The sequence below is a fragment of the Orbicella franksi genome, chromosome 3 (assembly GCF_964199315.1).
Source record: "Orbicella franksi chromosome 3, jaOrbFran1.1, whole genome shotgun sequence".
Lineage (NCBI taxonomy): Eukaryota > Metazoa > Cnidaria > Anthozoa > Scleractinia > Merulinidae > Orbicella > Orbicella franksi.
Window position 1 is genome coordinate 20,498,252 of NC_138147.1, and position 27,887 is coordinate 20,526,138.

The 27,887-nt window shown below is 37.8% G+C and overlaps 1 protein-coding gene across 1 annotated transcript; it reads right to left on the minus strand.

The window, feature by feature from the left end:
• Positions 1 to 179: 179 nt before the first annotated feature.
• LOC145481676 (E3 ubiquitin-protein ligase TRAIP-like) lies at positions 180 to 27,840 on the minus strand. Its single transcript, XM_081460197.1, has 14 exons — positions 27,668 to 27,840; positions 25,746 to 25,770; positions 22,410 to 22,542; positions 21,922 to 21,961; positions 18,765 to 18,799; positions 18,274 to 18,316; positions 17,699 to 17,775; positions 16,161 to 16,255; positions 10,019 to 10,126; positions 5,901 to 5,988; positions 5,676 to 5,765; positions 3,793 to 3,881; positions 3,052 to 3,201; positions 180 to 1,183 (listed from the first exon to the last, which is right to left on the minus strand). Exons 1-14 carry the CDS (start codon positions 27,729 to 27,731, stop codon positions 889 to 891), a joined length of 1,332 nt encoding a protein of 443 aa, XP_081316323.1. The 5' UTR covers positions 27,732 to 27,840; the 3' UTR covers positions 180 to 888.
• Between the last annotated feature and the right edge of the window lie 47 nt (positions 27,841 to 27,887).

A 27,887-nucleotide genomic window follows, 5' to 3' on the forward strand; every position in this document is an offset into this window, starting at 1 on the left:
TAGAATTTTTAATAATTGTATATAGTTTTTTATCTTTTACTACATATATTGTAATCTTTTTAGGATTTTTATTGTTATTTCATTTCTATTTTTAGTTACCCTGGTTAAATATGATATGATGACGATGATGGCGCTGATTACTGTTATTACCTATAAACATCACGAGTCGCTACAATAAGAAATGAATCCTTGAAATTCAATTTTTTATTTCAAAAATTAAGGTATGCTAACACATAGGCTTTGGCACATCACACAGTGAATTTCTTGGTATACTTGAGAGCATAATTAGCCTACATACAATTACGCTTAATGTCTCCGAAGATTTCCTAGTTATATTTGACAAATTACGTAATAACGATGCATGCAAATTCCTATGGACGATAAGATTTTCGTTACTTGAGCCCAACACTACATTTAGGTTGCCACTCAACGAAATTCTTGAATTGCTTGCTATGATTTACATAGTTAGGACCAATATGGTGGCACAAAAACTTCACAGCTTCAGCATAACAACAAGAAATGAAGGGGAAAAAAAGAAAATCATAAACGTTAAACACAAGTTAATAAAATCAAAATATCACAAGAAAATTCTTGCTTAGATGTAATCAGTGACGCTATGATTTTTTTTTCATCGACAGGACTGTTTTCCTTTACAAGATGCACCAGATAAATCAAAATAAACTTCAAGAAAGGATAGAGCTAAATTATTTCAAAACGAAACTAGACAGATAATTCAGTTTACAGGTTCTCTTTTATAGCAGTCAAACTTAACAGACACTGATTTAAAGAGTTACAAAATGTTTCACCTACACTGTCTGTCATAGCACCAGGGATTTCCCAATCAAGCCAACACTAATGATTAACGTTCAGTCACATCTTTTTTGTGTCTCAGGCGAAGTCTAAGTTCATTGCAGGTAAAGGAGGCTCAGTTGCTCTGCTACACTTGGTGTGTTTGATAAATTTTGAAATGCCGTTGGGTTTGGCCACTTTACGTGATGCTATCTTGACTGGTCTTAACGGAGCAAGAAACTTGGTATGTCCACCCAATCCATCATAACCTCGCCTGAACACGGAAAGGCCAGCTTGGTCAGGAGGCTTTTTTGCCTGTTGTTGCGTTAGCTTTAAAGGTGCTCTGTTTGAAGGCGATGCCAGACTTGTTGTCTTCACAAGAGACAAGCCCATCCTGTTTAAGGAACCAACAGACAAAAATCATTGCATCACAGGAAAACAAAACAATTTAACTTATTAAGGATGGTTATGTTCCCGCGAACTAAAACTTAAAACTATCTGACTACACGATTTAATGCAGTAATGCAATTTCCTTTTTGGATCAGTGGTTGACCGTTCGTAAAACTCGAACTTGAAACTGTACGTTAGTCATCGTGTTTTCCTTTCGTTTGAAATAGTTTACAGAATTTGTGTCCTCGAAACACAAATCGGGTCTTCAAGCAGGATAGTTGCTAGGTGTTTGTTTCTTCGAATGGCAGCGAGAGATGGGCCGGCGACGGATCATTCAAAAACGGCCTTATGAATATAAGGAAATGACATCGAATCATGGACTTTTACGCGGAAAACTGAGTATCTTCGGGACGAAAAATTCCAAAACATTAAAAAAAGAAAGAAAGAAAGAAAGGCAATAGCACGGTGCAACGATATGTAAAGGAAAGTGTTTTTCAATTACTACAAGTTATGAACAAAATACATAGACTTAATTGCGTTAAACTGAGCGATGTGAGTCAACGGGCGGAATGATAAGAACGGTTACTGTGATAATTTATGTATCGTCGACAATATTGAGGAATACTCAGAAATCCGTGCAAATGAATTAGCATAATAATAATGATAATAAATAGAGGAACTGGTGGTGGCATCGGCCACAGGAGATTTTTCTGCCGTCGCTGTTGTAGCTAGCAAAGTTGATGACAAGGTAACTCAGAATTCGCAAGTTGTCAACGAAGTAGAGAAGTCCGGCGAATTATTGTCGAAATTTGCACAGTCGAAAGAAAATCTAGCTACAAGAAGGAATTTAAAAGCCCACATTGACCGTCTTCTGTCGACACAAAGACCTTTTTGCGTGGATCGATGGTAAGTTCTAGCTAAGAGCGAAATGAAGATGCTGAAAAATTCTGTCTGGCAAAACTCAACGAGTTGTATAGCGCATAGGCTACACATGAAGACAGTATCAACATCCTTGGAGATAAACTTAGGAACCTATAGACTGACGTACTGGAGAGTTAGATGGAGAGTGTGTCGATGTAACGATAGCTAGAGTAAAACACAAAATAGGTCTCAAGCTACTCGATGCATCTTGACATGTGGATATATCTGTACTGAGAAATCGATTTTCAATTAGCTTCCAAATGGTGTAGAATTGTTTCAATCTCACAGCCATATAATAGTATAAACTAGAGTGCCAGAAACACCACTTAAACTAATTTAACTTTGAGGGTCGAACGCAGCGAGGTCTGTACACACGACCGAGGTCAAGATTCTCCCATACAGACAGACTAAGCTCGGTTAATAAGATGTTTATTATATGGCAAACAAGAAAAATTTAATTCGTTTAATGTAACTATGGCTTATACTAGCTGACTGATTTTGCTTGTGAACGGCGATGAGCTGAACTTAAATCTGCAAAGTTTGCTCCCTCTTCACTTTTTTTCTCATCAGGCTTTTTGGCACCTCCACTCATATGTTTAGAAGAAAATTGTCACTATTCTTTTAGTTTAGTTTAGTTTGCAACTTTTTCACCGCAAAATGTAACCGATCTAGATGGGAAAATCTAGACCGCGGTCAAAATCGATTTCAGCCAATCAAATTCGTGAATTCAGTAGTTCCCAGTCCTTGTGAGACACAGCCATATAACAATAAGTAGTTAATAACCAGAGCTCAATGCCAGAAAGAAGAGACAAAAAATTTCAAGTTGACATTCATGAAAGAAAGTCACAACAAATACTGAGAACCAATCGTTAATTGATAGGTTCACATGTAGGAAGGAATATAAAAAGAAAGGAAGAGAAGAAAATGGAGGGATAATAACTATGTTCTTACTCTTCTGCAAGGCTCTTTAGTTCACTTCTTCCCCCTGGAACTCTAGGCTTTGGGGATGGTGTCTCGGCTATGACAATATTTTCTGAATCCTCAGCTGAATCATCAGCAGGAGAGCTCAGCCTTGGCCTCTTAATATCCACTGGTGCTGGACTACAGATAACATAGATGGAGACATTATCACACAATGTAAAGACCAAGATTGTCTGGTTCGTGTTTTGTTAATGTTGACCCTACTTCTAGCATACAATTTGCCGAATCCCGATATACGCAAAGATTTTTGATGATAGATTGTAGAAAATGTCGGCTATGATTGACAAGGGGCCTTGGAACGCGATTTTAATGTTTGACTGAAAAAGAGTTAATAATTATTTTGACCATACTAAATATGTTAAAGATATTCTGAATAGAAGTAGCAAGAATGAAAGACATTACAGTCTTGGCAGAATTATTTCAACGTAAGTAGGCTGGAAAATCTCCAGGCTGCAAGAGGATATAAAGCTGTGAGCCTTCTAGGTCTTCCATTACTTGGTGGTTTTAATAAACAACCAAACCGTTAGGTGATAATTGCTAAACCAAGTTACAGTATCTGCCTTCTTGATGGCACAAACTAAACAATTTCAACACCAGCAATCAAGGGATTATAGCCTCTAAGTATGTAACGCTTTCTTAAGGTCCCATTAAATTTATTTCTACCCAGACAATTTCATTATCATTCATAACTTAATGTCATAAACTGTACACCTTTCTCGTATAAGGCGACCAATGGCACTGCTTCTTGGACTTGGGGATGCAAATGCTTTCTCCATGGCTGTCAACTTTTTTTTATAACTCTGGCATTCAAGATGTAAGCAATAAAATAATAAAATGTAAGCAAATCATTCAAGTAAATTTATGAAATATATCTGTCAAAGGAAGCAAGGGAGGGAGTAAGGAAGGAAGGAAGGGAGAGGAAGAGATATGTACGGAGACGCATGGTAAGAAAAGAGGTTCTTTTTGCTCAGTGTACACTAATTCATGAAATATTTCTAAGGCCACTGTTTGTGTCTAGAAAATTCTCTAGCAGAACCGCTAGAAACGTAAAATACTGTTGACAAGCATGGAGCGGTTATCAGTCGAGCGTCGAAAGTAATAATGCAATTATTTTGGTTTTGGTTTCACTACAGTTTTAGGTTGGCTGGTTTTGGTTCTAGGGCACTCAGTAGAACGCGCTCTTGTCAAGCACTGATACAGTGACTGCAGGCAGGCAGGCAGGTTGGGAGGTAGGTAGGTAGGCAGGCAGGCAGGCAGGCTGGTTTGCTCTGAGGTCTTTGGTGGCTGGTTATGCAGTATTAGTATTATAATAGGGCTTGTTTTTTAGTCTTATGTGCACAGCCATGCTAATTACATTTTAAAAAGCTTCGAGCAGTAGAGGCTCTTCTTGCTATCCAGTAAATGTAACCTCAAAGCACATTTCCGTCCTGAATTCGGAAAATAAGTCTCTTTCAAAAGCGAATAGATCCTTGCAACTGTATTTCAATCATGCCTATGATTCAGTCGTGTATTCGATTTGACTAAACTAGGCCTAATGCTGTAACAGGTTTTTCAATCGTTGAAATGATGACCATAGTGGTGTGGGTTCTCAAACCTCTACTGATGCTTTCTCCAGTAAACTAACAGTAGTACCAAGCTACATCCGGAAACTTTCCGCGGTATAGGCGGATTCAATTTCTAAAGGGATGTCTTATGACTTAGCAATTTGAACTTAAACGTAAGTTAGAACATTAGCAAAACTTGAAAATCACAAAGGAAATTAAACTCTCAATGTTCGTCTATAAACCGAACAATAAACAAGTTTCCCCTTGAAAATTACACATCCATTCAACTTATGACTCACGTGGTAATTTTTTGCTGATCGCCTGATGTTGTCATAAGACGTTTCCTGCAATATTTCAGGCGGTACTTACAATCGTTGGCATGTACTAAAATCTGAAAAAACCAAGAGACCGGGGAAACGAAAAGAGCAAAACCACCAAAATGAAACCGCCAAAACGACTAAAAAGGGTACACGGGCGATAGCAGCCTAATCTCGGCGTTCTTTGGGCTCACCGTGGCGCTATTCAGGCTATCAGAAGCCGAGGCATATTGCAGACAGACAGAAATCCACTCTGGTTAGCCTGAATACCTACCCAAAATAAGTAAGTACACCTTACTGTTAGTGAGAAGTAAGAATTTTTTTGTTGCAAGCGATGAAACCAGATATTACGTTACAAACGGTACATTGACATTTGTTTTTCACGAAAAGGTAGTTTCAGTTAAAAGTGACCATCCAGTGACTCTTATTCTCGTGATAATAAACTAACAAGAAAGCAAATAAAGCAGCATGTCAAGAATGAGTTATGCAACTATTTGTTGGCATGTTTTCAAAGAACGTCTCCGGCACTGGCACTTTTTAGTATCTTGTATCAATATATAGGCATTCTACGGAAAGGGGTGTTAAAAACCACTAATATTTGGCTGATATTTTCTTAAGAAAATTATAACATGAAAGTACAAACTACTGAATGTATAATATACAGAACAACTAATTGATAGTTGAGCAACAGAATTTTGCTGCCGTCATTGTCGCCAAAGCCCATGGAACTTACAGCATTTTCATCTTCTAGTCTTCTGATATCTTCCTCTGCCATTTTAAGATGCTCCTTAGTTTTTGTCAGCTCCATTTCCCTGTAAGTTCCCTAACGTATTAAATAGTATGTTAAAATGACGTTCGTACACCAAAAATGGCATCTAAAACAATTCACAATGTGACAACGCAGCTGCAATTCACCAAAATCATTTATACAACTGAACAGTAGAACTAGGTTACTTACCTCATTTTTAATTAGGATATTTTCCTTCTTAATTTTCTCAGCTGCATCTATGGCTTGCTTGCACTTTAGTTTTTTTTCTTCTAGTTTCCTGCCGGTATACAAAGTATGAAACATGGAAAAATTACTAAAAGAGAGATGGTCTTTGACTAACATTGTCAAGGTTTTACATAGAATAATACCGACGGGACGTAGCGGAGAGAGAGTCCTCTTTAACTGAACAGTTGTTTAAGGCAAATTTGTATGAAATTCGACAAACTGGCAAGATTTGCGAACGTGATTGGCTGCTTGGAGAAACAGCAAGACAAACAGCTGAAAGTTCGTCCAAAATACTCGTGTTAAAGTGCCCACACTCTAATTTTGTTACTTTCTCAACTGTTCAATTTTCTGCAAAAGGAATTTTTCTATTTGAACATAACGCAATCTGTTAACAATTTTTCAAGTTCTGCAATTTCTCCGCGGATCAAGATGGCTGACGAGCTCGAAATGCTAAGCGTGTGACGTAGATTAAGGAACGAGCGTTCAAAAGAAAGGAAGATGGCGAGTCTTTGCACATTATTTTCTTGTTTGTCTTTGAAAACATATCGTCGATAAAAGATAGTGTTTCTGAAACCGAAGATAAGGAATTGAACAGTGAGGACCAGACTGAAATCAAAGAGGTGACGCAATGGGTTACGACCTCGAGCAAATAAACAGCAACACAACGAATGATTGGCTGGTTCTGTACGCAGACGATTGCCTTTGGCCGATGAAGAGTGGATCAAAAATTACAGTACACGGTATACTGTATTTTTTTTTACTGCAGAGGCAGATTGAAATTAGGCTTTGGCTTATTAGGGGTTTTGCTTCAATGTCAGCCTTAGCAAACAGGGTTTATTTTTGGGTTTGTATTAGGGTGAGAGTATTTATAGCTATAAGGCTACAACCATGGACTCAATGTACTGAAAATGTGCAAAAACATGAAATCATAACCGCAATACGCAATACCTACAGAGTAAGTGTGAGTACCCCATTCCCCCTTTCAACGCTGGGAAATGGTAAAATGCAAACTTGCGTTAGGTGAGAGTGTTTTGTCAGCATTGCACACGGGTGAGGGGGGTGGGGGGGGGGCAAAATGCGTATAGAATGAAGTTGTACAACACTTGTGACCATGATTGTAGTTCTTAGTATTTGGTCAAGGTTAGGGTTGGCCTGCAGTCTGCATTTCACACTGACCGCTCCTCTGTAATCATTATGGTCATGCAAATAAAGCTATTGTTGTTGTTGTTTTTGCTCCTACTACTGGCTTGCACTCATAGGCCATTGACCCATAACACAAACAAACAAACAACCAAACAAACAAACAAACATATCTGAGATTCAGGAACAAAATTTACTGAGCTTCAGCGAAGTACATCGACATTATGAACAGTATACATGCTAAAACGTTGTACACCATTAGTTTTCCTTAGAGCACATGTATTCACACCATACTTTCCATGAAAATATTTTAAAACGTAGCTGTGTACACTGTATACTCATTTACAGAGCTACACATCAACCGTGACCTTCCATGACGCGTGACAAATATCCTGTCACACCCTCTGAGCTCACTAAAAGGAAAATGTATAGAAGTTATCCCCTTCAATCAATCAGTGAAAAAATTCCACGATTCTCGATCTAAATGTAAATTCTTCAGTTGTGATCAACACTTTTCATATTAAAAAATGAAAAGGATTTTGGAGCTGAGCGAAGCCAAATCCTTTCTCTTTGAACAATTACGGGGATTCCCCATAATGACCTATTCAGTTATTGCGAACTACTGAACTGCTCTTAATCCCGCTTGAGGTCCGAATCTTCAGTCCTCGATCGCAAGAGCTTCTTTCAATGTTTAGCACCTTACGAGTTGAATTCGTTGTGGTTTTAGGTTTCAACAACGTGCACATTTCTCTAAAATTGTTCATGTTTGTCTGAACACCTTTCAAATTCTCTCCACTCAAACTCGTCGAACGTGAGCTGTTTTCTCCACGGGATAGCTTGTTCTTTTCACACTAAACTTAGCCGTCAAGTTGAATATGCCTCAGGTATAGCTCAGCCTCTTCTTAGCGTTCTTTTAGGAAAGGTTTCGTTCAATGCGTGACACATCCGATCGATCTCGATTTTCAGGCGACTGGAACCTGTTGTAAAAGCCTTTAACGAATGTAGAAAATCGAAACACAAGAAAGAAAGTAATATCTGCAGAGATTCAGCGGAGGACTTTTCGGAGATATTACCCGAAACTGGGGGTAATATTTGCAAGATGATCTTTATTTTCATGGCTGAATTTTGTTGTCGGCGACCCTGTTGGCACGACTTGATTACCAGGGAGCCGCAAAAGGATCTTGTGCATTCCCATTCTTGGGGTCGATAGCATCATAGAAGCATTGCTGCATCTTGCAGTAAAGCATGTTTTAGGCTTTATTGGCCGCCTTTAGCTCTTTAACACGACGAAAAAGAACTCTACTTTTTTACTCATATTTTAAGTCGCCCATTCCTTAATCTACGTCACAGCTATTTTAAAACTATATAGAAACTGACGTTTTGTATAAATCGACAGATTTTTTCATAAAGTTCTTTTGGTAATTATCACTATACTTTCAGTTGAGAAAGTAAAAAAGAAAAAACTAGGGTTCAAGTCAGGTTTAAAACTGTCAGTGTAAATAGCTTCCTTTATTAAATTAGGACTACAAGCTGTATTAAACTAATTTTATGGTTTTCCCAAAAAAGAAGCGTAAAGGCAATTTTCCTCCACCTTCCACCCATAGGGGCTTAGTATTACACCGTCGCAGCTCCACTAACGGCCACCTCTCTACAACGGCTATTTTTTTACGCCCCGCTGGACGGTCCATACATTCACTCTTACTTTAACCTCTCTACAACGGGAATGGCCACTGAAGCGAGTCACGACTCTCGACAACGACCAGTTAATCAACGACTGACGGTGTAGACAAACCCCATTTTTTTTTGTAAAAGGTCACGAAACTTGATTGATATATACTTGTATACTGCATTAATCATCTTTTTTAGAAATAAAAATGTTGCACACCGCCCCCCCCCCCTCCCCCCCACAAAGAAAAAAAAAACAGTTGTCATATTTCACCCCTACCTGCCCATAACGGCCACCTCTCTACAATTTCAGCCACATTCCTATGTCCCCAAGGTGACCGTTGTGGAGAGGTCCGAGTGTAATTAAAATCAGAATTCTGTATTCATTATGGCTATGTATTTAGTTCGTTCTTAACCCATACAAAAAACACACTGTAAGATCCATTTCGCTTGTTACTGGAGGTAACTGTAACATTGCCACTGATTGCCGTGGCCTCTTTGGAAGATGTACCTATAGCTATGCGTTTAAGAAGCATCTGATCAAGACCTATGGGCTCAATCGATGTTTTTAAACCGGATTATGACTGCGACAATCTTCTTCCCTTGTAAGTAACTTGTATAATATATAGATTGAGCCAAGCCTAAAAGCGGAGCTGCGGCCCTATGTCCCACTGGGAGCTATATAAGGAATTATGATGATGAAAAGCGGAGCTCCTGAGTCGGGTTGTTCAAAGCGAGAATTTTGATTTGAGTTTTGTAACTTTGCGGTGAGGTTTTCTGTTTATGTTGTTTGGCCTTCTGTTTAGAGTTTGAACAATCTCAAACTACACAAACAAAAGCAGTGAAAAACATTTGTAAACAAAAAAAAAATGTATACTTTGGTTAACTTTCAAGCCTGGATTAGCGTTAACCGGGTTCCAAACAACCCGGCCCCGTTTACAAGAAGTTAACCTGCGATGAGCCATTGATCCAATAAACATTAGCAATTGGTCGGCAGATACCTTGTTTTGACAGGCGCCAATTGACCATAACATGGATGGTCAGTATCAAAGAAGTGGCTGCATGTCTCTGTCAACCTATTAGCTGAAGTATGGCCGCCATCTTGCGCGAGTCCGTCGTCGCCGTCGAGGCCTTCGCGCCCACGAGCAATACCGCTAGCCATGATAATCATGAGAAAATTTATTCATGGTTTTCCTTTTCTTTCCTATAGGAGTATTGGGCTCTGCTTGGCGGCCCTTAGGGCCGCCGGAGCCCCGCTATCAAATAAACAAGATTACCTTTTCAGTGTGATCAGTTGAAGGATGACTTCTGGGAAGGAGTTGGAGTCCAAATCTTGTAACATGGCTTCGGCATCACTTGCGTGATCATCTATTAATGTCTTCATCCTGAAAAATAACAATTCCATAAGACATCATTAAGGTGACTAGCAACAGTTCCCAACGCTTTCCAGCATTTATCCTTTAATGGATCAATACACAACTCTTTATCAACTTTTTATCTTTATGATTAAATTACATCAATCATATCTTCCGGATGTTAAGTATCATACAAATGCCCAGTCATTGGTCAACAAGCATCATCATCTACGTGGAAAAATAGGTGACCATAGCAACAGTGCATCTTGTTTGTAAGTAATATTGTCAGAAAACTAGTGTAACTACTTTAGTATAAGTGGTTTCTTTATTGAGAAAGCTAAGTAATTATCGAATAGTCAGTTTTTTTTATATGAATTGTTAAATTGCATTCTCTGTCAGTAATTGCGTTCGACGAAGTGGAACGCAAACCTGATTTTGACCTGTGGCTTTCCAGGGTTGGTTGCTCTGTGCACGGTTACAGGCCGAAAAAACTACATTCCTGTAAGGACACCAAAATGGCCACCTCGCTTGATTTTTGCAGGGGCATGTCACGGCCACTAAACTGGTACCGTTTAATGCTAAGACATGTGATAAGACATGTGGCGAACATGTGAGTATGTAAGCAGGCCATGTGAGTTCGTCTTTCCGATGGATCTTTCTTTGACTTCTTTCCTTTCAGTCGCCGTACGCTTCGCTATTATGTGCTTTCAGCATCAGATTTTGGCGAATTTAAACGCTTCGACGGTAGCATTTATCGAAATCTGAGGGAATTGTCCTTGTCTATTAACATGACTTGGCTTTGGGATGATAACCGTGGGAACAACTACATTTTGATTGCATTTGTTGATTAGTTCCAGTCGCGACAGATAGCTCAGTCTTTATCCGGTCGAAATTTTATTGTTTGGAATCGGTGGAACGGTACTTTGAAGGCAAGATCCATAAGACTACTTTATTCATCAGGGGAAATACTCGAATTAGTCGCACGGTGTTTGTTTACGATAAACGGGCACGCGAAACGAGCGCGCGATTGCAAATGCTAGCTTCGAATAATGTACGTAATTTAAATATTCTATGAAACTTGAGAGTCTACAGAAACTGACGGCGTCACGCAACGTATCAACAAATCGTGACCTCTTCACTAGCATGGACTTTGACACTATGCATATCTATATCTGACTGTAAAACCTCGGTTGTTGCTGAAAAATGTTGATTTTAGCAATAGACAAAGGTTGAAAGTCAGCTAGTGAAATCATTTATTCACGGTATATACATATTAAAGTGAGAGTGTCGAACGCACTTTCATAATCTCTGATTACTACTAGTTTATATTAATTATTTAGTGCAAAAGGTATTGTCTGTTGACTATTGTGAGTAGGAAATTCTTTTGTATTCTTGTATTTTGTTGATTTGTTATTGCAATAAAAAAAAAATAAAAAAAAAGGAACACTACGACATACTCATGATTTTAACGAACTATATAATTTTACGGATCTTTATATAATAAGTCAAGTTATTTTCGCATTTCGATTTGACGTTTTCACCTATGATCTATTAGAGAACAGACGCATAGATGACGTCAACATTGCCAACATTTTCCCTCTGTTTTTGAGTTATTTTTTTGTAAAAAAAAAAACCTCTTAGTCGGCGCGTCGGGTATGTTATGGACGGGTCAATGGGTGAGTGAGTGAGTGAGTGAGTGAGAGATGTATGTATGTCACACCAATCAGATTGGATCTACTATGAACAGCCAATCAAATTTCTTGTTGTAAAGGTAAATGGTATGTGAGAAACACAAGGTATCTGTAAACACAAGGACTTTGGTGGTTGAAAAATAAAGAGTGACGTGTATGTTGCCGGTTTGTGATTTTTAGTCCGGTTTGGAGGAGAGTGTGACAGTTAAATACGTACATTGGGTTGTTTTAGAGTGCATAATTTTCAGTGTAATGGTGGCGGCTAGTTATGAACTTGATGAGTCTTGAGTTTTGAAACAGTTCATGAGTTAGAAGTAGGCAAATGGCACGAGATATTTTTATTTTTAATTACAAAGGGTAACTTGATACTTTTGTTTTTCACAAGGAGTTAATTCAATTAGAGGTCACGAATCGTCGGTTCTAGTTCTTAGGACATGTTTTAGAGGAGACGAGACTATTTAGATTTGAAGCATTTCTAACGTTTACAATAGTAAGTGCAGGTAACGATTGTTTTGTTCTTATTGCATGCAAATATAACGAGACATTTTGATTTTTTAGTTACAATGGGTAATTTGACACTCTTGTTTTTCATAAGGTAGTAAATTCAATTAGAGCTGGCGAATCGTCACCACTTGTTCCCACGAGATGTTTGCTATTTTTAGTTGTAAATGGTAACTCGACACTTTTGTTTTTCATATGGGAGTAAATTCAATTAGAGCTTACAAGTTATCGGCTATTGTTCCCAGGATATTAAACAAAAAAGAAGCTTTCATTTCTAGAGTGTTTTCACGTCTCTGCAATAGCAGTTTAATAGTTTTATTTGATGACATTCATTTTAGTCTGATATTTTAAAGGTAAAAAGTATGAAAACTGTTCAAATGTTCTTTGAAGACTGCGTGGCGTCAAGTTAAAGTGCATTTAATTAAATCAGACTTTCAACGTGTCAGAGAGGTTTTTTTCTTTCTCTATTTTTGAGTTTTTTTTTTTACAAAAACATACCTCTTAGTCGGCGCGTCGAGTATCTTACGGGTCAATGGTGAGAGTGAGTGAGTGAGTGAGTGAGTGAGTGAGTGAGTGAGTGAGTGAGTGAGTGAGTGAGTGAGTGAGTGAGTGAGTGAGTGAGTGAGTGAGAGATGTATGTATGTCACACCAATCAGATTGGATCTACTATAAACAGCCAATCAAATTTCTTGTTGTAAAGGTAAATGGTATGTGAGAAGATCTGATCCCGATAAAGTTCAGAACGGCCGTATTCATTCTTCTATAAAAGAGGAGGAAGTATTCATATATTGGGTTTACTTCGACATTTTCTGTGGGTTAGGCTGGGGATTTTAGTTAAATGAACGAGATGAGCCTTGAGGTTTGAAACAGTTCGTGAGTTCGTAGTAGGCAAATGCAACGAGATATTTTTATTTTTACTTAAAGGTAACTTGATACTTTTGTTTTTCACAAGGAGTAAATTCAATTAGAGGTCACGAATCGTCGCTTCTAGTTCTTAGGACATGTTTTAGAGGGGACGAGACTTTAGATTTGAAACAGTTCTAACGTTTACATTAGTAAGTGCGGGTAACGATTGTTTTGTTCTTGTTGCATGCAAATATAACAAGATATTTGTGTTTTTTAGTTACTAAGTGTAATGTGACACTCTTGTTTTTCACAAGGGAGTAAATTCAATTAGAGCGGACGAATCGTCACCACTCTTCCCCACGAGATGTTTGCTATCTTTAGTAACAAATGGTAACTTAACACTTTTGTTTTTTATATGGGAGTAAATTCAATCAGAGCTGACAAGTTATCGGCTATTGTTTCCAGGATATTAAACAAAAAAAGATTTCATTTCTGGACGGTTTTTACGTCTCTGCAGTAGCAGTTTAATAGTTTTATTTGATGACATTCATTTCAGTCCGATATTTTTTAAGGTAAAAAGTATGAAAACTGTTCAAATGTTCTTTGAAGACTGCGCGGCACCAAGTTAAAGTGCAATTTAATTAAATCAGACTTTCAACGTGTCAGAGGTTTTTTTCTCTATCTTTCTATTTTCGGTGAAGTTGTGTTGTGTTGTGTTGTGTGAAAAGGTAAACTTACGTCTCGTATAAAATGCGAAAAAGTCCCTAAATTAACTTGAGTATTTTTGAGCAAAAATTCCTCTTGGGGGTTGGAAGGGTTATGTGATCGGTGAGTGAGGGAGTTATGCATGTGCGCGTCTCACACCGGGTTGTATCAAAGAACGAATCAAATTGCCTGTTAGAAAATAAGATGGTATCTACATTAATCTGGAGACATGTCAGATTACTGTAGTTTGTTCAGTCAAACATTTTATGGCTTACTATTTAGCTATCTTACCATGACCGATGTAACATCGCAACCAAAGAAAAAATGTCAAATTAACCAAATCATTACTGTACCGTGAGTGCTCCTATCTCCGACACTTCACACAAAAAAATAACTCTTGCACGCCTTGCGTGCCTATGTTTTAAAATGGCGGAAAGTTTTGAGAGTTAAGTTAATATTTTACCGCACTGGGCTAAGGAAAATGTTAAAAAAGTCTTGTCGAGGCTGTGAACAGGTACGAGAAACAGGAAGAAGAAAGCAAAACACGTTTCCTTTTAAAAATTGACTCGGGAAAATACTCGAGCAGTCTCAGTCGAGCGAGACTAAACGAAACACAAAATGAGTCTTGAAATTATTTCAAGGTAAGAAACCATTGCTTTGCCTCGAATTCAACAAACCCAATAAGCAGAATGTTTATGAGAATAATTTATTTAAAAAATTGAAATTTTCCCAGTCTCAAAATAATTGTTCACTCAGATTGGTGTCTGGAAAGAAACATCCAACACCACTTCTTAAAATGGAAAGATAACCTTGCTTTCCGAGCTCGAGATTTGTATCACGTGCACCCTCGTCAACTATCGCGCATAGAAATCGAGAGCGAATAATCTAATTGTTTTAGTATAAATCTACAAGTCGTTCAAAACTTAATCTAAATCTTCTTCATGGATACTTCAAAAACACAAAGAATCGGCCGTCATTTCGTTCACAACCGCACATTGCTACGCTATGTGCTACCTACAATAGAATAGATAGTGAGTAGCGTAGCTATTCAGCAAACGGTATCCTTGATAGAGCGCTAGCAGATTTATACTAATCCTGAACAGATGTACGGCAACATGGGATCTATTTGTTAAATGTATAACTCAACAATTCATTTGGATCACAAACTGCACACTTTTAACTTTCGTGGCTCTACGTGTTCCTAATCTGCCCGTCCTGTTGCTAATTGCGACACCTTCATACTGATTTTTGTAGCATGCAGCTAAGTTGTACAGCTTGCTACTTAGGTTCAGCGATGGATATCCAGTCTCCATACCTACTGTTTCCACTTAGGGAATGTTACATTTGTTAGTGATTGTCTTGTCTCACTTGTCATTTCTCACGATTTGTTAGTGCTTGTTACAGCTTGTTGATGACTGTCTTGTTACTGATTGCCACATTTTGTTCGAGATTGCTCTCAAAAGCTCCACGACGAAAACAAAAAACATTTCTTAATGTTGCTCACATGTATAGTTTTTCAGAGACAACAACCACCTAAATACATGTATAGGGTGATCTTTACTGATGTCTCATAAGCATACGATTTAGTATAGCGAAGACATCGCGATATATAGGAATAAAGAGCTTGTGAAACTATTAATTGGTGAAATTTTCAGCTTTATGGGTGTCATATTCAAGGAGATATTCCCCTTTCAAAAGTTGAAAACTTTTTGGTCGGCAAAAGCGTTACTGAGACCTGACATTCTTTGTAAGTTTTCTAACCCGCGTGGCAAGAAAAGTATCCGGGAAGTATGTAATACAGCAGAGTCAAAAACTCAAAATCCTAGGGACAGTTAATGTTTTTTCGTGCCACGCTCTTTCAACAATGAGAGCTGGTATTTTTGTAGCTTGATCAGAAACTATATTGCCTATGCTAATGAGGAAATATTGTGATGAAAGATTCCCATATATTTCTTCGCTAGCTGGTGAAGGTAACAAAGGCAATGATTCTTAAATTATTAGGACGTCTAAAATAAGTGCCAGATACTTTCAGTGGAGAAATGTTATAAAGAAATGTAGAGGCGCAGACTTGTTTAAAAATTTTACGGCCAATTTGACGTGCAAAAACTAGGCACGGATAGCTCATTAAAACCAATCGGACCTGTTAGAAGTCACTCTCTGTTATCCTGGTATACTAATCTAAATTTTGAACCCTGTGGGTGTATGTGCAGGTACACCTGGCTGTTACTTTTTACAAGACGTTTTTTTTTTTATGAAGCAATGATAACAGTTAATTCGATCATAAAGTAATTAATTTCAGCAAATTATAGACTATTACTCACCGTTTCAATTTCAAAAATTCTGCTCTTAGCTCAGAAGCTTCACTTTGTGCAATGGCAAGTTCTGTATCTTTCTCTTTCATGTAAGACAGTTGTTTCTGTTTGACAACGGCAAAGAAATGTTATTTAATATGATTATATGTAGTTCTAGGAAGTACTCATCTCCACCCATCAGAAGGTAAAAGAAATGTCAATGAGTAAGGCACTGAGTCCGAAGAAACAAATCATGGCTCCTATTTTAAGCTGTTAAGCTTAACACAAATATACTTATACAAAGTGGTCTTTGAAACCAGGCCTGCTCTTACTGATAGCAAATAGGAATACCACGTTTCATTTAGAAACAAATGTTTTGTAAAGGCAAAATCAATTTCCAGCAGCCTAAACATTCTGCTGCCTGAAATGTTTCTAACAAAAGATGCCGTGTATCAACATGTTACTGTATCTGCATCAGCTGCTTAATATACTTTAGCTTAGGTTTGTGCACTAAGAAAACCCAGCCTCTACTTTGCTTGAATGTAATGAATGGGTTAAGCTCCAGTCATATTATCCGATTTGCAAATTAAACAACTTTTCAATGTTTCTTTCCCTAACTTTTTGAGTCACCGTTTGACAAACAGGGATTGACTCAAAATTGCCTTCCCATGGCCTGTTTATTGTGCTGTTCAGTTAGCTTTTTTGGCTTGAAATTATTTCCCATTGGTTTTGAATTCAAAGTTTGGTTTGGAAACACATGTATTTTTACTATGCCATGGAGTATCAAACATTGGTAAAGTGAAAAACTAAAAATAAAATATTTTGTGTAAACCATTCTGTGTGGCCAAACTGAAAGAAACAACAAATTCACAAAATAAAGCACCAAAATCTGCTGAGTGCTATAGATAAATGTAAAGACACATGTTGGAGTTTTAACTACAAATTACAGCTTTTAAAGCATACCCTTATTATCATCATTACTATTATGAAGAGAGTTTTGAAGAAAACACATTGAACTGTGGACAGTTTTATGCCCTGGGGCCTGTTTCTCGAAGGTCCTGAAGCACCCGAAAAGCCACAGCAAAATCTCAAACCTTATTATCACAGAGCAGTTTTATTCATATATGCTTAATATGAACAGAGGTTCCCTTCATAAAAGCAGTTTTAGGTGTACACACTTCTACATACAGATGAGCTAAAAATGACTGTGTGGGCCCAAAGAGTTTCCAGGACTTTTGAGAAACGGCCCCCTGGTCAACTAAAGCATTAAAACAATGTAATTTGTCTGGTGTGCTTGTTATATGCAACATTCCAGATGTCCAAGGTGATCTTTTGACCCTCCATCATTTTTGGTGGGGACATGATTGTTCTTCTGCAATGGCACAACAGCACGGCGTGGCTCACATGCTGTTGTTGTTGTATTGTGCCTTGCACAGGGAGGTGACAAAAGAACTAGATCATTCACAGAAAAAATGTAATTGTTCACAGTAGTTATCCAGTGCTATGACTATTTTAAAAGTCAGCCCAAGTAAAATAATTATTGTGTATTATTTTAGTAATACCCATACCTTTAGTCCAGCAGTAGTTGACCTTTCCATTTGAAGTTTCTTCTCAAGCTGTTTTCTTACCTCCTCCACAGCACATTCTTAAACAACCAAAACAAATACCACCTATTTAAAACTTTATTCACTCTATACTCATTTGCATGTGGTTTGTGAGGTATATTGTAGAAAGTGAGTAAATGCAAGTTGGAAAACAAAACATGTTCATAACTGTGTTAGGTAATTCATAAGTGCAGCTATGTCAATACAATTGTACGACAACAATACACAGCACTGCATTTTCTCAGACAATAGTCACAGAGTTAATATTAATTTTGTCTATAATTCAAAATGGTACTCTTTAAAGCTAATGCTTTAAATATTTTCATAAGTGTTATTCCATGAACAGACTAAATTTAAGCTGAAAAACCTCTGTCAGGAAAACAAAGTATAGAAATCATAATAGTTCCATGTTCCATGTCACTGGTCACAAGATATGAATTACTCACACAGATTTGTTAAAGTCATATGAAAGCCATCTGCCAAGTCCATTAAAACGATTATTCAGTGAAACACATTTTCATATTGTATGGAAAACACACCTTTTTGCTTTTGTAATGCTGCAATTTCCTTAGCAAGCTCCTTCTGCAAAATAGCCAGTTATTGATGTAGAGGAGAGAGAACAAGGGTATTCTTCATTATCCTGTTACAATACAACTGGGCACACTCACACAACATAATAAAATATTATATTTAAACCAACTGCAGTGGAAAGATGTTAGTTTCTAGAGCAGCCATTCCAACATTTATTATTTGAGGCAATAAAATGTCAAGTACATATCAACCAAGTGTAAACTTGGTCATCCTCAATACATTTAAGCGCACCATGTGAGTCTGATTTGCAGTCCAAGTGCAGCAAAAAAAAAAAAAAAAACAAACAAAAATCACAATTATGGCAAAATCCCAACTTGGAAAGAAGCAATCAAAACACTTGGCTTTGTAAACCTCAAGACTACAATGCCATAATTATAATAATGTATTTACTGCAGCTAGAAAAAACATTATCATGTCAATTGCTGTTAAGAAGTCCCACCTTGTGTTCCAGTTTTGAGCAGTTGATTTCCACATCTAAAAGGAATAACAGGTGAGTGTTATTTTGGTGCCTGTTTAACATTAAAATACTATGTGCAAAACATAGAAAAACATGATGATGTAGTTAGAAGAATCCCAGTTTCTTGAACCTCCAATGGGATGAAAATAGGTCCAAGATTTAGACAGTGCTTCAAATCATGAACAGCTGCCTACTGGAAGGCAGTACAACTAATGAAAAGTTAGGAACATTTCCATTGAAATACATGCTTCCTGGACATGAATAACAATGAACACACATTAAGGTGGACTGGAGCAACCAGCACTTGGACAGTTGATAACATCACTATTAATTTATCATTTATGTCTGTATTTATGCATTAAATGACCCGGCAACCAACATGGTATACAGTATTGACATGATGAGGCTTCCATTTTAAATTTGTCGAGGTTCTTCTCTCTTTTAATTAAAACAACCCTTAACCTCTTTTGGACTTTGGACTCAACTGCTGAAAAGAGGGTGTGACTTAATGAAGGTTGCACACAGGTACAGCACAATAATTATGATCAATCAAGGCTTAGCCAGCAGTACACAGAGTCACTGACTTCAGTTGTGTATATGTTATGGGCTCACCAAAATTTTTTTCTCACAGAAATTATTTCAAATTTCTCTGAGGTAGGAGTTACAGGGCTCAACTTTCAGGAAAAAACAGACGCATAAAAACCTGACATCAATTTGTAAAGTCGCAAGCCATGGACAAAATCTCTTGGATGGAATGACGTCACAAAAAAAACGGCCTGGCTGCTTAGTACTGTTCAAAATGGTGGCAACAATGTCAAATTTTGGGCTTCTTTGGAGACGAATTTTATACCTGCTAACTCTCACACCTCAAGTGTGAGTCTGAAGCCTGTGGACTGAAAACTTCGATCTCACGCTGGCTCATGTTTACAGGCCAAATTCTCATGCCTGATTGAAAAATGTGAGTGGTTGTAGCTTTGCTTGACACAATTTCCAAAAATATATAAACTCAAACCGATGTAAGAAATAAAAACTATAGGTAAATGACGATACTACCTTCTCCAAATAGAAAACACTGGGAGCGTGGTCACATTTAGCAATACACATCAACATCACAGTTGCCTATAAGAAATTGGCCGTGTCGGTCCAAACATTTTCCGATCTTAGTGGTATAGCGCTGACGTAATGATTAACTAACATCTTTGGTCCGTGTGGCTAAAGCACTTTTTTGATAGCCTTGTCGTCAGAAGACTTCGGACGTCTTCAGGAATCTTTGGATATATTCGTGTCGTCTTCGAAAAACCTAGCACTCCCAGGATAAAAATCTCATGCCTATAACTCAGAAAAAGTTGGCAGGTATAGAATTTCATAAGAAAAAACTGCACTTTAAAAAAAATAAAAAAAAGAGCAAGATTTTTATTAGCCTTGAAAAAAAAATTAAGTTTTTTGGAGTGACCTTCTCTTAAAAGATGCAAAATTTCAAATATGACACTCAAGGTTTTACACATTCATGAACATTACATAACAACAATGTTTACCAGAATGGCTTGCCAATCTTGGTGGCGCCAAATTTTCAAAACCGATAGAAGGAATGCCAAAAAGAAGAACTGAATGTTTCCCTGATGCGTCTTTACACATCTGCGAGGAAGAAAGATAGCACGTACCACAAAAGTTCATCGATGAAATCCATAGTTTATAGAGGGGACTGGTATGAAGCCCGGCAAACATCAAAGGAGGAAACAAAGATGCCAAGATTTATGCTGGAAGGTCCACAACCATGTACAATCTTTTGTTTTCTGTTCATACACTATGCATGAGTTACGTAATTAACACGTTTCTATTGGTTAGTTCCTCAGTACGGAGTAAACAACTATAATTGTGTTTTGTGCAGGGTCAAAGCCAAAAAAGAGAACAAAAACATACAACAAAGAGCTTTGACGAGTTTCATAACCATTCCCCTCTATTAACTATGATGAAATCCATCAGAGCTGTCATTGATCATTTCCTTTGTATGCCGCTGCACAACAAATCATTTCCCATTACTTCTGACCCTGCTTTTACTGAGGCAAATAAAGTATTAGAGCATTTGTAAAAGACCTCCAGAAGACCGCCAAAATTTGCACTTTAGTCCATAAGAAACCAATTTCCAATGAACAGATGAAGAAACAGTTTGACAGCGATCCTGCACAGCTACATGTAAAGAGGACGACCAAGTTTTGTTTCAGTGTCTTTCTAGGCTGACAAGGAAATGAGAATCAATGCCAGCTAATGGCAACAATGCTGTCCTTGAGCTGAACCAAAGTCAGCCCAGTTCTTTTATACCAGCTGTGAAAAACCACCACTGTGGCCTCAGAGATTCTGAGGATGAATTAAACGCTAAGATAGTTTCTGTCCCTGACTTTGAAACTGGATAGTAATCAACTACACAGATCCAGCTCGAAATGCCATGGCAGATGCAGCAAGGGAATGCTGGAAGAGTTCTTGTCGAGGATAATTTCAGCACATCATCTGTGTCACAAAGCAATCAAAGTTTTCCGCATATTCTTACAACTACAATGTGCAAGTGCACAATTATTACACTTCTTGATGACTCAAACTTCAACGCTTTTCACACTTGACGAGGGTTGTATCTCCTTCATTTGATAGACATTCCTTGAATTCTACTTGATTGTAATTTTTGTTCAGCAGACTCACTTGCTTTGCTCTCAAATTTTTCATTCGACTAAGTCTACAAATGATGTGCATGTCATGTGATTTCCAACTTGCTGTTTTCATCACATCACCTTCAGTCATTTTGTAAAATTAAAACAGAATCCAATAAAATTATGCTGACATAATTTTGAAGTATACAAGTGTACAGAATTTTAGTTAATAATAGAATTTAATTAAACAGTTATTCCATTCATTCTTGGATATGAGATTCATTACAACCAGATCAGCTCTAGGGGCCTTGTTGGCTAATTACCATCTCAAATTTGACGTAAACTCATGGAATAATAATATAGTTAACTGTTCTTAGAATAATGGGACCTGGATGTGATATTTTGTACTCAATCATTATGGTACATTTCATGCATTTTTTGCTTTGGACAAAAAGTAAAATAGCCAAATTAATAAACTACATCAAAAAGATCAATCCCACCTTTCTGATTCAATAACGCTTTGAGATCTTCAATATTATTCTGTAAAAGAAATAAGAACAACCTAATGTTAGGTATATTGTCACTATCAATGACTAAGACTATTGCTCACTCTTAGAATGGTCCTATTGTTCACGTTGAATAAATAATTGCTAATTTTGAAGGTTATGTAAAAAAGTTTGATGTCTATGGGTTTATAGTGGCAGTTGGTGAGTGTACGAAAAGCAGTTCGCAATGTAACTGAAAATTGTGACGTTGAAGTAAACAAAAGGCATTTCCTGTTTAACACTCAAAATGTGTCCCAGTGTTATTTTTTTTGTTTTTTTTTTTGCAGTAACAGCTTGTGAGAATCATCTCTGATTTTTTTCTGCCTTCTTAACCTTTAGGATCAAATATAATGGTACGTGTGAGAAAAAAGAATGACTTCTTTATTCTTAATTTGCCTCAAAATTTTTGAAGGAGGCCTAGTAAGAAAGCTTAACCTTTTTACCTTGAGACTTTCCACATCATCCTCTGTTTGTGTACTGTTCAGGTCTGCTCCATCAAAGAATAGCACAACTGCTTTTGAGGTGATTTCACGGCATGTTGGGCAAGTATGTCTTTGGTTGAGCCACTTATTCAAGCTATAAATAACAGGGTGAAATACCTAAGTCATGACCATGCCTTACCAAGACAATACTGAGATCCACCATCAGTTTGAAATACATGTGGAACAGAACTGCTAGAGGGCAAAATATGAATGTTACTAACAATAATTAACAATTCATTATTCTATGAAAACTTGTTATAAATAGAGAGGAAGGGAAGTTAAGCAAACCAGACCATACAAGTGTACTTAATCCAACTTCCATATGACTCCCTGACCACAATAAAATCACAGGGAAAATCACACAAAAGGCAAGGCACAGCACAATGTAGTCTTTAAGAAAGTCTGGTTAAGAAGTCTGAGCCAGTTGGTCCACTGGCAGTGGTTTGCCAGAATTCACCTAATGACATCACTTTATTAATGTATTATGCATCCCAAGACAAGTTCTGTTTCAATTCCCTTGCTAGTATTCACATTTTGATGTACACATGTAATTACTAAGAAAACCCAAATGCTTGAATGGGACCAAAGATGATTAATGTAAATTCACACTAAGAAGAGGAAAGTATTTGGAAAATTAAGGACTTGAAATCAAGCAAAAATTTTGTTTTAACAGTACTGTTGTGCAGGTAGTCAACAGGTAGTACTGTTATGGTCTGTGCAGCCATATTTACTGCAGAAAAATACATGTACAGTAGCTCATTTTCATTGCATTTGTCTCAGTCACAGGCCATGTTAAATTTGGGTCAAATTTGGGTCAAACTTTTCAAAATCAGAAGCAAAAATTTGAAAGCCAGCTTACTGTCATCAACATGTGCATCTGTTCTATGATAAAGCATGCTGTTTCAGCCAATCAGAGGACATGTTCTCTGGAAACTTATTATAAATCAACACACGACTTATTTAAGTGGGAATCAGCAAAAACAAGCACTGAATAATTTAGCTGTCAGTACACAATCTGCAGTTTTATTGCTGCACTGAAATATTTCAATGATATGTGTTGTTAATTTTATAATTCCAGTTTCACTTTCGGCAAGCTACAAAGTAAGAGAATGATACCTTATGCTCCTAGTTTTTAAAGCTACATTCCTGTGAAATTAGTCCCCATAGTGTAAACACTATGAGGGACTAGTCCCTGCATCCAGTCCCCTTGTGTTAACTCTTCAAGGGGCTAGTTGCTAAGACTAGACCTGCGGATCTGTCCACCTGTGTGTTGACCTTAATACCATCTATCACAGACACACTGTGTAGACGACCTTAGACACTAGAGCTACTTCTAACATGATGCATATGTTAACTGCCAATGTCTATGGCCTCCCTGTTGCTCCAGCCCCTCAAATGGCCTGTCAGGCTGATAGTGTCAGGGGATGTAACTGGCAAAGTCCATTGCTCCCTTACCAGTGAACTAGATGCCCTCATTATGCACCAGCTGGTAACCCTTGTATGATCTGCAATTACATGTACATGTATTGGCATCCATCCTGTGAAATGTTAGCAGTGAATGGTGCATCCGAGTTCTACCATCAACTTCACCATTGAAGCATACCCTTCAGCCAAGTACAGCTAACACAGTTTTTCCTGCTCTGCAACCTACACCACACAATTATTCTACCAGGAGAATAATTATGTTCAGTTTAATACCCTCTGTGAATCTGATCCTGACACACTGCAGGCCCTTGAGGCCTCTAACACCTTGGTTAACAAGAAGTTGCATTGACTCAGCCTCAACCAATCCTCTCTGTGGATTATGCCGTACACATCAGCATCATGACTGACTCCCCAATTCCGCTGTAGAGTAGGAAGCAGTTGTGCCAAGCTCAGCAGGTGACACCTGTTTACCACACTGATCCCAACCCACCATCTACCACTGCTTCTACTGCTTCTTCCCAAGTCAACCACAAGCCTTTTCAAGCCAGAGTACTCCTTGATCCTGATGGGTGCCTAGATGAGGACACTGGTGACAAATTCATAGCTGCAACCTGGAATTTAATGAATGTCTTAACTCCCCCATATCCAGATGCAAGGGTGCAAGTGACCAAACTGAATCTTCAAATTCAACATCTGCCCACACTTCCTCCTCAGTGTAATGGCAGGCTCCCCCAGTGCAATAGGAACACCATTAAGGATTTACAAAACAAGTTTGAGAAGCTACAAGGTGCTGGTGTATTTGGTAAACCTGAGCAGGTCAACATCCTTCCTGGGTACCTGAACACAAGGTATGAAACGAAGTGTCTCTTCAGCAGATGATCTTTGTCCTAGTAAATGTCAACAAAACACTTCCCCTGCCACACTTGTCAGTTGTTGAAGAATCTTCAAACACTTCCAGCCACAGTCAACCAGAGGTCCCTCCATTCATTCCTGCCTCTTTTGGTCCTGATCATCACTACTAGCTGATACTTGTTCTAAAAGAAACTGTGTCACCTTATACACTGGCCTCCCTCATTGAAAGTGGAAACCATGTGAAACTGAGGTAAAGTGAGTACTCTATCTGACCTATAAATGATTTTCGCATGATGGTGGAATTCATGACAACCCTTATTATTAATACAGTCAAACCTCTGTTAAGTGGCCACTCTCAGGGAAGAGACAACTAGCCCCTTAATAGAGGAGGCCATTTAATAGAGGTTCACCCGAAAACAATGTTGGGCGTGGTCCAGTTTTCAGTTTATTAAATATAAGCACAAAAAAATGGAGAAAAAGTAAAACAATGATGGTTATAATACGGTCTATGACGTTACCAAAAGCCAAAGAAACAATTAGGTTTCCACGTTGTCATTACAGTTCAACCCCTATTAAACGGCCACCCTTGGGGAAATAGATAGTGGCCGCCAAAAAGGGGTTGGCCATTTAATAGAGGTAAAAACAATAGAAAAGCCCTCATTGGGACTTTGATTACTGGCTGCCTAATAGGGGTGGCCGTTTAATAGGGGTTCAACTGTATTTTACGTTCATCTGACTAAAAATGTCCAAATTCAAATCTTCCTGACCATTTAATAGAGGTATAAAACAAAACAAAATCACCCTTGGGATGGCAAGAAGCTTACTGCGGCCGCTTAATAGAAGTGGCTGTTGAATAGAGGTTTTTATTACAGTGTATAGCTGACAATTGTTCCAGGTTTTTGGCCACTGACCACCAAATAAAGGTTGGCCACTTAATAGAGGTTCAAATGTAATATGTTCCTAGTCACACAGCATCAACATGGCAATATTATCTTACAAGGAATAACTTTAGCAGCTTACCATTTCAAGTGATAAACATGTCCACCTGTACATAACACAAAGTTGAAAATTAATATCCCATTAGGGGCAATTTTACAATTCCTACATGTAGCAACTCTGAAATCCTGTTGAAGCCCTACAATCTTTATTGAGGCATAACTCACAAAAACACTACTAAAATTGCGATTACAACTGCAATGGTCACATCTTCATTTCAGTAGTCCCAGCACAGTCAGTCAAACCCAATCAAACTGAATTTCAATTGAACTCAATCGATGGATTGAGTTTGAGTTTTGCAATTGAACTAAATCAAACTCACACACAAAAAAGTGGGCAATTGAACTCAATTGCATGTTTTATAAAAACTGATATTCCAGGTGTTAAAAAATAACTGCAGACATCCTGTAGAAATGGCTTCAGATGCACTGTGGGTTGTTAGCTTTAAATGCGTAGTTAAAGGTTACTAAGATTGCTGCTTTGACATGAAGGAGGATGAAGATTTTAAAACTTTAAAGAAAATAAGCAAGAAAGACTGCGCATTTTCAGTTGTATGTGAGCATGAACAACTGAGTCACCTTCAACATAAACTGGTTACGCCCCTGTGGCCTGTAAATGCTTCAATCACTTGGTAAGTGAAGACGCTTGTAGTGGAATTCAAGAAGAGATGCCAGCGGAATATACCAGGAGTACATAAATTTGCCTCAAGAAATCATTGTGCAACCCATGAGGAAAACAGGGGAAAGCAACAGTAGTGCATTATTTTTGCCATTACCTGTGTTGCAGTTAGAAATTCGATTAAGTCTATACATTTCATAAAAGTGATACTTCAATTGTCATTTTTCAATTGCAAGTTAACTTACCATGACAATGGTACCATATTTGTGGATACAGTAATATGCGGGGATGGTGATTGCTTTGTTCGCATTTGTTCTTTTCACTGCTATGAACAGTCTATATTCGTTATCGAATATTCAACAATAAAAGGAAAAGAAAAACTTGTTTACAATGGGCTTGCTTTGTATGTAGGATTACCAGAGCTTACACACAGTAACCAAGCAGGCTGTCAGACCACATAACACGACCTTCAACACAATCAAACACAATCATAATTTTTTATCCAAAAGATTGAGTAGATTGTGTTCAGTTGCCGAACTCAATTGAACGCAATCTAATGGATTGAGTTTGATAAGGTTAGATTTGTTTGATTGGTTCGGAAATCAAACTCACACAAACTTCAGTTTTTTAGGTGGTTTGATTACTAATTCAAACCACGCATTGAGTTTGATTGAGTTCGATTGAGTTCGATGGACCATGTTGGGAGTAGTCTCTAATAAGCTTACATGTAGTCATATTGTAACCGTATGCATGCTTATTTATATATATTGTGTTACTGTTAACATTTTTGAGAGCTAACCAATGACAACTGGGGCACAAAAACACCCATCATCACCATATAACACTTGACTGTTTACATGAATTCACATCCATTGTGGACCACAGACTGCAACATCATGAAAGTGTATGAGAAATGGTTGTGAAATACAACAAAGTCCTTTCATGTTTTTTTTCTCTTTTTTGGCCTCTACAATACACAATAAGCATAGGTGTTTACTCCCTTGCGAAAAAATGACCTATAGTCATAGAAACGTTTTTGTTTGGTAATTCAAGCATAGTGTATGAGCGTAAAAAGACTATGCACATGTTTGTTTGTTCCTTTGAAGTTTTCAGAACTTTACCGGGCTTCAATGCCATTCCCTTCTAGATTGTGAAGAAAGTAACGTATTCAGGGTATTGAAAAATTCAGCCCTTGCATTAAGTCTTATCAGAAACATATCACCTCGAATTCAAGGTGATATGCTTCTGGTCTTATATAAAAAGCTATAAGCTTATGTCGTGTAGCATGCAATTGAATGAAAAAGGAATGTAATTGAGGTATAGCTTACAGGGACAGCATGCTGCGCCGTCTCGGATAACTTCCGTGCAAATGTTACACCGCGCTCGTAGCATATCCCACGTAAAGTTACGTTCACTCCACGTAATGAATTTGGAACCAATCCTTCCTTGCTGATTGCATTCGGGAATGTCGTGGTACAAAGCTCAAAGGTACTCAAAACAAAACTCCCGCCACGCTTGAATCGTGGTGGGTATGTGGTGTAACTGTCA